Raw genomic sequence first — 12113 nt, 5'->3', positions numbered from 1 at the left:
TATTTACTGTCCTATTAATCTCTTTCTATTATTATGTCTATGCCTCCACCCTATTTGAATCACTTGACCCTTATTCGGATTATTGAAATAGTCTCCTAATTGATCTATTTCCCACCTTCTCCCTTTCAGTCTATGCTTAAATCAGGAGCTAGTGATCTATTTAAAATGAGCATCCGAGGGGTGCCTGGGTGGCTCAGTCGGTTGAGCGTCTGACTTCAGCTCAGGTCATGATCTCACAGTCTCTGAGTTCGAGCCCCGCATCGGGCTCTGTGCTGACAGCTCAGAGCCTGGAGCCTGCTTCAGATTCTGTGTCCCCTCTCTCTCTGCCCCGCCCCTGCTCATACTCTCTCTCTGTCTCCAAAATAAATAAAAACATTAAAAATTTTTTCTTTTTAAATGAGCATCCGATCACATAACCATTATGTTCCCAAACTTGGAATGCTTCCTTGTTTCATTTTGAATGAAGGCCAGCCTCTTTTTGGTAGCCTATAATGCCCTATGTGATCGGTCCCCAGCCCCTTAGTGCTCTGACCTCACCTACTACATTCCTTCTCACTCCCACCACAGCCACATTGCTGTTCTATGATATACCAAGAATCTTCTACCTCAGGTTCTCTCTGTCTGGAATGCTTTCCCCCCACTCGTCAGCATGGTTTACTCTTTCACCTTTGGACCTTTACTCAAATGCCACTTTCTGAGACCTTCCCTGGCTAACTCATTTAAATTATAATGTCCTCCCTTTCCTGGTCCCTATTTTCCATTTTATTTTTAGCACTCTTCAAAATTCTGTGTGTTTTACTTAGCTTGTTTTTGTTATTATCAATCCCTTCTTACTGGAGTAGTAAAATTCTGAGGGCAGAGCTTTTTTTCTGCTTTGTTCTTTATCTCCAGTACCTAGAACAGTATCTGGTATGTAGTAAATGTTTGTTCATCAAGTGAATAATGAATGAATTAATCCAGTTAAACACACTGACCTTCCAGTTTTGAGAACTCACTGGACTACTAGACATTTACATATACTTTGTTCTACCTGAAATTACCTTGCATCATAAGGAAGCTTATTTCTTTTTTTTTTTTCTCTTGCTTTTTCTTTGTTACTGACTTTGTAACTGGTTTTTATTATACCTTTCAGTAGAAAAAAACCTTCCCCAATAAGCAAAATGAGTGACTTGAAACTGATGTGAAATGTTTTGAAAGACCACTAAAATGACTATTTCTCTTTCTTTTTTAGGGAGATGAGGACCATGTTGTTAGTTTATGTTATGAGACCATTTGTGATAACCATTCAGTATTACTTTTCTGTCCATCAAAGAAATGGTGTGAGAAGTTGGCAGATATCATTGCCCGTGAGTTTTATAACCTACACCATCAAGCTGAGGGTAAGTTACTGATGGAAATGAAAGCCTCTATTTTCAGTATATTTGCTTAAAAGTAATGTTAATGATTATATAAATAAAGTATAGTTCTCTTTGATCATTGCCTCCACCTGCCCACTGGACACTCCTTTACAAAACTATGCTCCTCTCCTTATCCTCATTATAGACAATGTATACATCCACTCAGGCTAACCTTCAGATTTTTGTAATACTGGATTTATACAGGTGCATACTACTAAACATACAAGATTCTTCATCTGGGGTCCATGGGCTTTGAGAGATATCTTTGAAGCCCCTAAATTATATATAAAATTTCATATACACATTTTTCTGGAGAAATCAGACATCTCTCTCTTTATATTTCCAAACTCTAAGAAAGAATCACACACATATACATATGTATGTATATAAACACATATGTATTTTAAAATCAGCTTTATTGAGGTTTAATTTATACACAATACAATGTACCCATTTGAATTATATAATTTAATGAATTTTAACAATTGTATACATTTGTTTAATCCCTACTCTAATGAACATATAGAACATTTTATCCTAAAATGTAATCTTTGCTCTTTAGCTATCAATCTCCTCTCTATTCTTAGCCCCAGGCAACCTCTGATCTGCTTTCTGTTTCTCTAGATTAGTTGTGACTTTTCTAAGAATTTCATATAAATGAAATTATATAGTATGTATGTGTGTTTTATGTTTGGCTTCTTTCAGCATGGTATTTTTAAGATTCATCCAGGTTGTTAAATCTATCAAACTGATTCTTTTTTATTGCTGAGTAATAATTAAGTGTATAGCTATGACTATTAGTATATATTTTACTGATTCTAGGGTGAGCCCTGTTCCCTCACCACTTTTGCTAACCTGTGGTCCCTTGGGGTCCAAGATAGGTGTAGAGAAGACAGAGACCAACCAGTTCTGGTCACAGAATATTAGTATATTTTATGAATTCATTATGCTACTGCAGTCATGAGGATAGGTGATATTTACCTCAAGCTTAGATCTAATAAGTAAACTTTGCTTGAAGTTTATTTTGGGAAGACTCCAGCCCAACATTATAATACTGCTTTTATTTCCCTCCTAATTGATGTTTCCTATACTATGCCATTTATATTCTTTATGTTGTACCATAATAACTTAAATTCCTTTGATAGACAGAAATATTATTATTACCTTCTTTGCTTGAGATTCTGTCATTTTGATTTATCACAAGGGTTCCCAAATCCTGGTGCTTAAATTGGAGCCTGGGCTATGATGAACTTTTCACTAGAAAAGTAAAGACAAGGCAGCACATTTTTTGTAAAGCTGAAGTTTAAATTCTGAAATTATCCCTACTAATTTCTTTTATGTTAAGATGACTTTTCTTCGGAAATAAAGGTATCAATCAATGGTAGTTTTTTTTTTTTTAATTTTTTTTTCGTTTATTTATTTTTGGGACAGAGAGAGACAGAGCATGAACGGGGGAGGGGCAGAGAGAGAGGGAGACACAGAATCGGAAACAGGCTCCAGGCTCTGAGCCATCAGCCCAGAGCCTGACGCGGGGCTCGAACTCCCGGACCGCCAGATCGTGACCTGGCTGAAGTCGGACGCTTAACCGACTGCACCACCCAGGCGCCCCAATGGTAGTTTTAAAAAAATGTTTAATTGTACTTAGCATAATAAAACATTGACAAGCCTCTCTGAGTCTTTAAAAAATTTTTTTAATTAAAAAAAAAAAGTTTTTTTTTAAATGTTTATTTATTTTTGAGAGAGACAGAAACAGAATGTGAGTGGGTTAGGGGCAGAGAGAGAGGGAGACACAGAATCCAAAGCAGGTTCCAGGCTCTGAGCTGTCAGCACAGAGCCCAACGTGGGGCTTGAACTCACAAGCTGTGAGATCATGACCCGAGCCAAAGTCGGACGCTCCACCAACTGAGCCACCCAGTGCCCCCCAATTTTTTTTTTAATGTTTATTTATTTTTGAGAGAGAGAGTGAGACAGAGTGTGAGCGGGGGAGGGCCAGAGAAAGGGAGACACAGAATCCAAAGCAGGCTCCACGCTCTGAGCTGTCAGCACGGAGCCCAATGTGGGGCTCGAACTCACGGACCACAAGATCATGTCCTGAGCTGAAGTTGGGCACCCAGCCAACTGAGCCACCCAGGCGCCCCTCTGAGTCTTTAAAATTTTAAGAAAAGTTTACCTAAAATATTTTTTTAATTAGGAAATAGAAGCTATATTTAAAATATATCTTATGAGAAATTTGCTAGTTCAGAAATCCAAAAGTTTGGGAGATTCTTTAAAGAAAACATAGTTCCTACACCTAAAAAAGTTGAGGTCTTACTTAATAAGGGAGCAGGTTACACAGAGAGACAAAAACAAAAGGTAATGTGTGATTAATTACCACATTAGTGGCAAATAGGCTAGAAAAATTGTCACACAGAAATAGGTTCCTAGGTAGTTCTGACACTGCTGGTTGGTGGGACACACTTTGAGCAAGGATTTTTTTTTTTTTTTTTTGCACACATTTTAATCATTTTTATTGAGCATTGGCACTTCCATTTTTCTGAACCTTTAGGGGGACATTCTATATTTGCTTTTTATTCATCCTTCCTTTCAGTCTTTTTATTCAAACAAGACATTTAGTCTGATATCAAGTAATGCTGGTTTCAAAGGCTTAACGCCTTCTCACAAAGAAAATGACATTTCTGAGTATTCTCTACCATATACAAACACTTACAGTTATTTAAAACTAGATTTTATATACCTATACCTATACCAAATGGTCTGCTGAATTTTCTGTTTTGCCATTTAATATATCTGACTTTTGCATGGAGGCAATTATGCACAAGGTGATCCACATCCTTGCAAAAACTGGTATATAAAATGATTTTCAGAGAATTTAAAGGCTGTCATTACTAGAATTATAAGTGGAGAATCTAGAATTATTATTGGTCAGTATTAAGTCTATTGGCGTTCTGTTAAGTTTGTTTTCTCTCTCTCCCATCATCTCCTCTATGACCATTTCCTATTTGGAATGCCATTTCTTGGGCTCCTACTTGAGACTCAAGGATGCCTATTGTGTGAGAGTATACTGATGAGTAAGGATTTTGATTTTTAGGCTCTGAGTGGTAGTATCTATAATCCTCTCCTTCCTTAGCTGGGTCCTTTGTCCCCTCTTGTGGGCTGGGTCTCACTCTACTACAGTGCTTTCTAAACTTTGGTGCACATTAGAATCATCTGGGAGATTTAAAAATTCCTTATGTCCAGGTTGCATCCTATTACATCTCAATGGCCAGGAATGAGAGCCAGCCATCAGTATTTTTAAAAGATGTTCAGCTAATTATTATATATGGTAATTTTAGAACCATTGCCCTGATATTTAGCTCTGTCCTGACTTAGGCAGATAGCACTTAAGGAGGTCTATCCAGAGGTGAACAGTGTTGATAATTTTTCTGTGACAGGATTGGTAAGATCATCTGAACTTCCACCGGTGGTACTGGAACAAAAGAGTCTCCTAGAAGTGATGGATCAGTTAAAACGTTCACCTTCAGGACTGGACTCTGTATTACAAAAAACTATACCTTGGGGAGTAGCATTTCATCATGCAGGTATCCATATTTGTAATCTGTTATTAAGAAGCCCCCTCCAGATATCCTCATAATTCCTTCACATTTATATTTGTGTGCATTTGATTTATTGTCAGTCTAATACTCTTAGATTTCATTTTAAGAAATTGTGTGATTAAGATTAAACAAGAATAAAACATGTTTAGTTTACTTATCTGTATAGTATATAAAACTACATAAAGGCTTTTTTGTTCCCTTGGAGAAGTGAATTCTATAATTGTTACCTTTCTACATTTTGTTTTCTTAAAATTTAGGTTAGACAAGTATTTGCTACCCTAATTTTATGCTACTCTGAGTGTTTCCTTTTATCTTAAGGGGTATTGAAATATACTTACATATCAAAATCAAATTAATTTTAGAAATTGTCATATTGTATTTTGAGAGCACTAGAAGTATTTAAAAATAAAACAGGTCAAAATTGCAAGGATTATACAGTCACTGAACTAAAAACTTCTTTCAGAGAGTGGTTTGTCCATGATTATATGTACTAAGAATATGATTAAGAATATATAGTTCCTAAAATTAGGAATTTAACCTTTTCAATTTATTTAAAATTTTCATTACATGTACATAAATAAATTTTAAAATATATGTGTATATATAAGCATACAGGATATTTTTATTATATATAACTTATGCATATTAATAAAATGAATACCTGTGGACCCACTACTTAATTTATAAACTAGAACCTCAATCTTTTTGATATTTTTAAAATTATTATTATTTTTTTTTTTTTTTGAGAGAGAGAGGGGGACAGAGTGTGAGCAAGGGAGGGGTAGAGAGAGAGGGAGACATAGAATTGGAAGTAGGCTCCAGGCTCTGAACTATAGCACAGAGCCCAACACGGGGCTTGAACTCATGAACAGTGAACTCTTGACCTGAGCCGAAGTCTGACGCTCAACTGACTGAGCCACCCAAGCACCCAATCCTTTTGATTTTTTAAATAAAATTAAAAATAATAGATAAGTATATATTGTATATACTTTTTTCATTTACTTGTATATATATTCTTTAGCATTTATTTATGTCAAAACTGTGCCTGACCACTGTGTTGGATAGACCCTGAAGATAGTGTGATGCATAAGCAACGTCTCTATGCTCAGTGAGTTCATTTTCTAGAACAGAGGTCAACAAACTGCAGTCTGCTGGTCAAATCCAGCACACCATTTATTTTCGTAAAGTTGTTTGGAACACAGTCATGCTCATTTGTTCTGTGGCTGCTTTCATTTGACGGTGGTAGGGTTGGCACAGACCATCTGTCTTGCAAAGCCTAAAATATATACAGAAAAAGTTTGCCCACCCTGGTCTAGAAGATGAGATAGAAGTATACTAGAGGGGAATGCAGGAGAAGACGGCAGCGTAGGAGGATGCTGGGCTCACCGCGTCCTGCTGATCACTTAGATTCCACCCACATCTGCCTAAATAACCCAGAAAACTGCCAGACGTCTAGCAGAATGGATTCTCCAGAGCCAAGTAGACAAGAGGCCCATGGAAGAGGGTAGGAAGGACGGAGGGGTGGTGCGCACTACATGGACTGGCGGGAGGGAGCCTGTGGGGTGGAGGGGCAGCCCACCTGGCAAGGCAGAGCCCCGAGTCTGCCTTTTAAAAGTGGAGGGGCCAGACTGCGTGAGTTCTGACAGCCAGCGGGACTTAATATCTGGAATGTTATAAGTCAACAGCTCTGCTCAGAGAGCGGGAGGGCGAGAGGACAACAGGAGGGAGAGGTGTTGAGCTGCAGAAGACAGACCTCAGCTCGGCGGGGAACAAAGGCACTGGCCAGCATCATCTCCCTCTCCCATCCCCCAGCCAAAATCCCAAAGGGAACCAGTTTCTGTCACCGAATTTGCTTGCACCGCACAAACACCCAACACTGTGCTTCTGTGGATCCATCCCTCCGACAGGTCTGCCTGCCTCCCTCCCAGTGCTGCGGGGCCCCTTCCGCAGGGGACCACCCATGGCAAAGCGAGCTAAGCCTGCCCCTCCTGCCCCTGTGCACCTTGCGGATCCACCTCGGCTAATACTCCAGATCCCATAGAAGCAGCACCACAAGCCTGGCAGTGTGCAAGTAGCCCCCACAGGGGCCACACCACTCCACAGTGAGTCCTGCCCCTGGGAGAGGGGAAGATAAGGTACACACCAGTCTGACTGTGGCCCAAGCTGTGGGCTGGGGACAGACATCAGGTCTGACTGCGGCCCCGCCCACCAACACAAGTTATTATAGACAGCACAAGGGAAGTGCCCTGCAGTTCCGCGCCACTCCAGGGACTATTCAAAATGATGAAACGGAAGAATTCTCCTCAAAAGAAACTCCAGGAAGTAGCAACAGCTAACGAATTGATCAAAAATGATTTAAGCAATATAACGGAACATGAATTTAAAATAATAGTCATAAAATTAATCGCTGGGCTTGAAAAAAGTATACAGGACAGCAGAGAATCTATTGCTACAGAGATCAAGGGACTAAGAAACAGTCAAGAGGAGCTAAAAAATGCTATAAATGAAGTGTAAAATAAAATGGAGGTGACCATAGCTCAGATTGAAGAGGCAGAGGAGAGAATAGGTGAATTAGAAGTTAAAATTATGGAAAAAGAGGAAGCTGAGAAAAAGATAAAAAAAATCCAGGAGTATGAGGGGAGAATTAGAGAACTGAATGATGCAATGAAACACAACAATAGGTGTATAATAGGAATTCCAGAGGAGGAAGAGAAAAAGAAAGGGGCTGAAGGTGTACTTGAACAAATCATAGCTGAGAACTTCCCTGATCTGGGGAAGGAAAAAGGCATTGAAATCCAAGAGGCACAGAGAACTCCCTTCAGATGTAACTTGAATCGATCTTCTGCAGGACATAGCATAGTGAAACTGGCAAAATACAAGGATAAAGAGAAAATTCTGAAAGCAGCTAGGGATAAACACACTCTAACATATAAAGGGAGACCGATAAGATTAGTGACAGATCTATCTACTGAAACTTGGCAAGCCAGAAAGGAATGGCAGGAAATCTTCAATGTGATGAACAGAAAAAATATGCAGCCAAGAATCCTTTATCCAGCAAGTCTGTCATTCAAAATAGAAGGAGAGATAAAGGTCTTCCCAAACAAACAAAAACTGAAGGAATTCATCACCACTAAACCAGCCCTACAAAGAGATCCTAAGGGGGATTCTGTGAGTGAAATGTTGCAAGGACCACAAAGTACCAGAGACATCACTACAAGCATGAAACCTACAGACATCACAATGACTCTAAACCCGTATCTTTCTATAATAACACTGAATGTAAATGGACTAAATGTTCCAATCAAAAGACATAGGGTAATGGAATGGATAAAAAAACAAGACCCTTCTATTTGCTGTTTACAAGAGACTCGTTTTAGACCTGAGGACACCTTCGGATTGAAAGTGAGGGGATAGAGAACTCTCTATCATGCTACTGGAAGTCAGAAGAAAGCTGGAGTAGCCATACTTATATCAGACAAACTAGACTTTAAATTAAAGGCTGTAACAAGAGATGAAGAAGAGCATTATATAATAATCACAGGGTCTATCCATCAGGAAGAGCTAACAATTATAAATGTCTATGCGCCGAATACGGGAACCCCCAAATATATAAAACAATTACTCACAAACATAAGCAACTTTATTGATAAGAATGTGGTAATTGCAGGGGACTTTAATACTTCACTTACCACAATGGATAGATCATCTAGACACAGGATCAATAAAGAAACAAGGGTCCTGAATGATACATTGGATCAGATGGACTTGACAGATATATTTAGAACTCTGTATCCCAAAGCAACAGAATATACTTTCTTCTCGAGTGCACATGGAACATTCTCCAAGATAGATCACATATTGGGTCACAAACAGCCCTTCTTAAGTATAAAAGAATTGAGATCATACCATGCATATTTTCAGACCACAATGCTATGAAGCTTGAAATCAACCACAGGAAAAAGTCTGGAAAACCTCCAAAAGCATGGAGGTTAAAGAACATCCTACTAAAGAATGAATGAATCAACCAGGCAATTAGAGAAAAAATTAAAAAATATATGGAAACAAATGAAAATGAAAATACAACAATCCAAACGCTTTGGGACGCAGCGAAGGCAGTCCTGAGAGGAAAATACATTGCAATCCAGGCCTATCTCAAGAAACAAAAAAAAAACCTAATTACAAAATCTAACAGCACACCTAAAGGAAATAGAAGCAGAACAGCAAAGACACCCCAAACCCAGCACAAGAAGAGAAATAATAAAGATCAGAGCTGAAATAAACAATATAGAATCTAAAAGAACTGTAGAGCAGATCAATGAAACCAAGAGTTGGTTTTTTGAAAAAATAAACAAAATTGATAAACCTCTAGCCAGGCATCTCAAAAAGAAAAGGGAGATGACCCAAATAGATAAAATCATGAATGAAAATGGAATTATTACAACCAATCCCTCAGAAATACAAGCAATTATCAGGGAATACTATAAAAAATTATATGCCAACAAACTGGGCAACCTGGATGAAATGGACAAATTCCTAAACACCCACACACTTCCAAAACCCAATCAGGAAGAAATAGAAAACTTGAACAGACCCATAACCAGCAAAGAAATTGAACCAGTTATCAAAAATCTCCCAACAAGTAAGAGTCCAGGACCAGATGGCTTCCCAGGGGAATTCTACCAGACATTTAGAGCAGAGATAATACCTATCCTTCTCAAGCTATTCCAAAAACTAGAAAGGGAAGGACAACTTCCAGACTCATTCTATGAGGCCAGCAATACTTTGATTCCTAAACCAGACAGAGATCCAGCAAAAAAAGAGAACTACAGGCCAATATCCCTGATGATGATGATGATGATGGATGGATGCAAAAGTTCTCAATAAGATACTAGCAAATTGAATTCAACAGCATATAAAAAGAATTATACACCATGATCAAGTGGGATTCATTCCTGGGCTGTAGGGCTGGTTCAACATTCGCAAGTTAATCAATGTGATACATCACATTAATGAAAGAAAAGATAAGAACCATATGATCCTGTCAATCGATGCAGAAAAAGCATTTGACAAAATTCAGCATCCTTTCTTAATAAAAACCCTCGAGAAAGTCGGGATAGAAGGAACACACTTAAACATCAAAAAAGCCATTTATGTAAAGCCCACAGCTAATATCATCCTCTATGGGGAAAAACTGACAGCTTTCTCCCTGAGATCAGGAACATGACAGAGATGTCCACTCTCACTGCTGTTGTTTAACATAGTGTTGGAAGTGCTAGCATCAGCAATTAGACAACAAAAGGAAATCAAAGGCATCAAAATTGGCAATGAAGAAGTCAAGCTTTCACTTTTTGCAGATGACATATTATACATGGAAAACCAGATAGACTTCACCAAAAGTCTGTTAGAACTGATACATGAATTCAGCAAAGTTGCAGGATACAAAATCAATGTACAGAAATCAGTTGCATTCTTATACACTAATAATGAAACGACAGAAAGACAAATAAACTGATTCCATTCACAATTGCACCAAGAAGCATAAAATACCTAGGAATAAACCTAACCAAAGATGTAAAAGATCTGTATGCTGAAAACTATAGAAAGCTTATGAAGGAAATTGAAGAAGATATAAAGAAATGGAAAAACTTTCCATGCTCATGGATTGAAAGAATAAATATTGTCAAAATGTCAATTCTACCCAAAGCTTTCTACACATTCAATGCAATCCCAATCAAAATTGCACCAGCATTCTTCTTGAAGCTAGAACAAGCAATCCTAGAATTTGTATGGAACCACAAAGGCCCCGAATAGCCAAAGTAATATTGAAGAAGAAGACCAAAGCAGGAGGCATCACGATCCCAGACTGTAGCCTCTACTACAAAGCTGTAATCATCAAGACAGCATGGTATTGGCACAAAAACAGACCAATGGAATAGAATAGAAACCCCAGAACTAGACCCACTAAAGTATGGCCAACTAATCTTTGACAAAGCAGGAAAGAACATCCAATGGAAAAAAGACAGCCTCTTTAACAAATGGTGCTGGGAGAACTGGACAGCAACAGGCAGAAGATTGAAACTAGACCACTTTCTCACACCATTCACAAAAATAAACTCAAAATGGATAAAGGACCTGAATGTGGGACAGGAAACCATCAAAACCCTAGAAGAGAAAGCAGGAAAAAACCTCTCTGACCTCATCCGCAACAATTTCTTACTTGACACATCCCCAAAGGCAAGGGAATTAAAAGCAAAAATGAACTATTGGGACCTCATGAAGATAACTTCTGCACTGCAAAGGAAACAATCAACAAAACTAAAAGTCAACCAACGGAATGGGAAAAGATATTTGTAAATGATATATCAGACAAAGGGCTAGTATCCAAAATCTATAAAGAACTCACCAACCTCCACACCTGAAAAACAAATAATCTGGTGAAGAAATGGGCAGAAAACATGAACTGACACTTCTCTAAAGAAGACATCCAGATGGCCAACAGGCACATGAAAAGATGCTCAACGTCGCTCCTCATCAGGGAGATACAAATCAAAACCACACTCAGATACCACCTCACGCCAGTCAGAGTGGCTAAAATGAACAAATCAGGAGACTATAGATGCTGGAGAGGATGTGGAGAAACGGGAACCCTCTTGTACTGTTGGTGGGAATGCAAACTGGTGCAGCCACGCTGAAAAACAGTGTGGAGGTTCCTCAAAAAATTAAAAATAGACCTACCCTATGACCCAGCAATAGCACTGCTAGCAATTTACCCAAGGGATACAGGAGTGCTGATGCATCAGGGCACTTGTACCCCAATGTTTATAGCAGCACTTTCAACAATAGCCAAATTATGGAAAGAGCCTAAACGTCCATCAACTGATGAATGGATAAAGAAATTGTGGTTTATATACACAATGGAATACTACGTGGCAATGAGAAAGAATGAAATATGGCCTTTTGTAACAACGTGGATGGAACTGGAGAGTGTTATGCTAAGGGAAATAAGCCATACAGAGAAAGACAGATATCATATGTTTTCACTTTTATGTGGATCCTGAGAAACTTAACAGAAGACCATGGAGGAGGGGAAGAAACAAAAAAAAAAAAATAGGTTAGAGAAGGA

The 12113-nt window shown here is 38.5% G+C and overlaps 1 protein-coding gene across 6 annotated transcripts in view; it reads left to right on the top strand.

The window, feature by feature from the left end:
- POLQ (DNA polymerase theta) overlaps positions 1–12113 on the top strand; it is a 156973-nt gene that overhangs the window by 51047 nt on the left and 93813 nt on the right. For all 6 annotated transcript variants that reach the window (XM_045037000.1, XM_045036999.1, XM_045037002.1 and 3 more), the window contains 2 exons: positions 1232–1379; positions 4829–4975. In XM_045037000.1, coding sequence (XP_044892935.1) covers positions 1232–1379; positions 4829–4975 — 295 coding nt within the window. The remainder of the gene's footprint in view (positions 1–1231; positions 1380–4828; positions 4976–12113) is intronic.

Source organism: Felis catus, chromosome C2 (genome assembly GCF_018350175.1).
Source record: "Felis catus isolate Fca126 chromosome C2, F.catus_Fca126_mat1.0, whole genome shotgun sequence".
Classification (NCBI taxonomy): Eukaryota; Metazoa; Chordata; class Mammalia; order Carnivora; family Felidae; genus Felis; species Felis catus.
The sequence above is the reverse complement of the archived record's forward strand: the minus strand, read 5'-3'. Positions and strand labels throughout refer to the sequence as shown.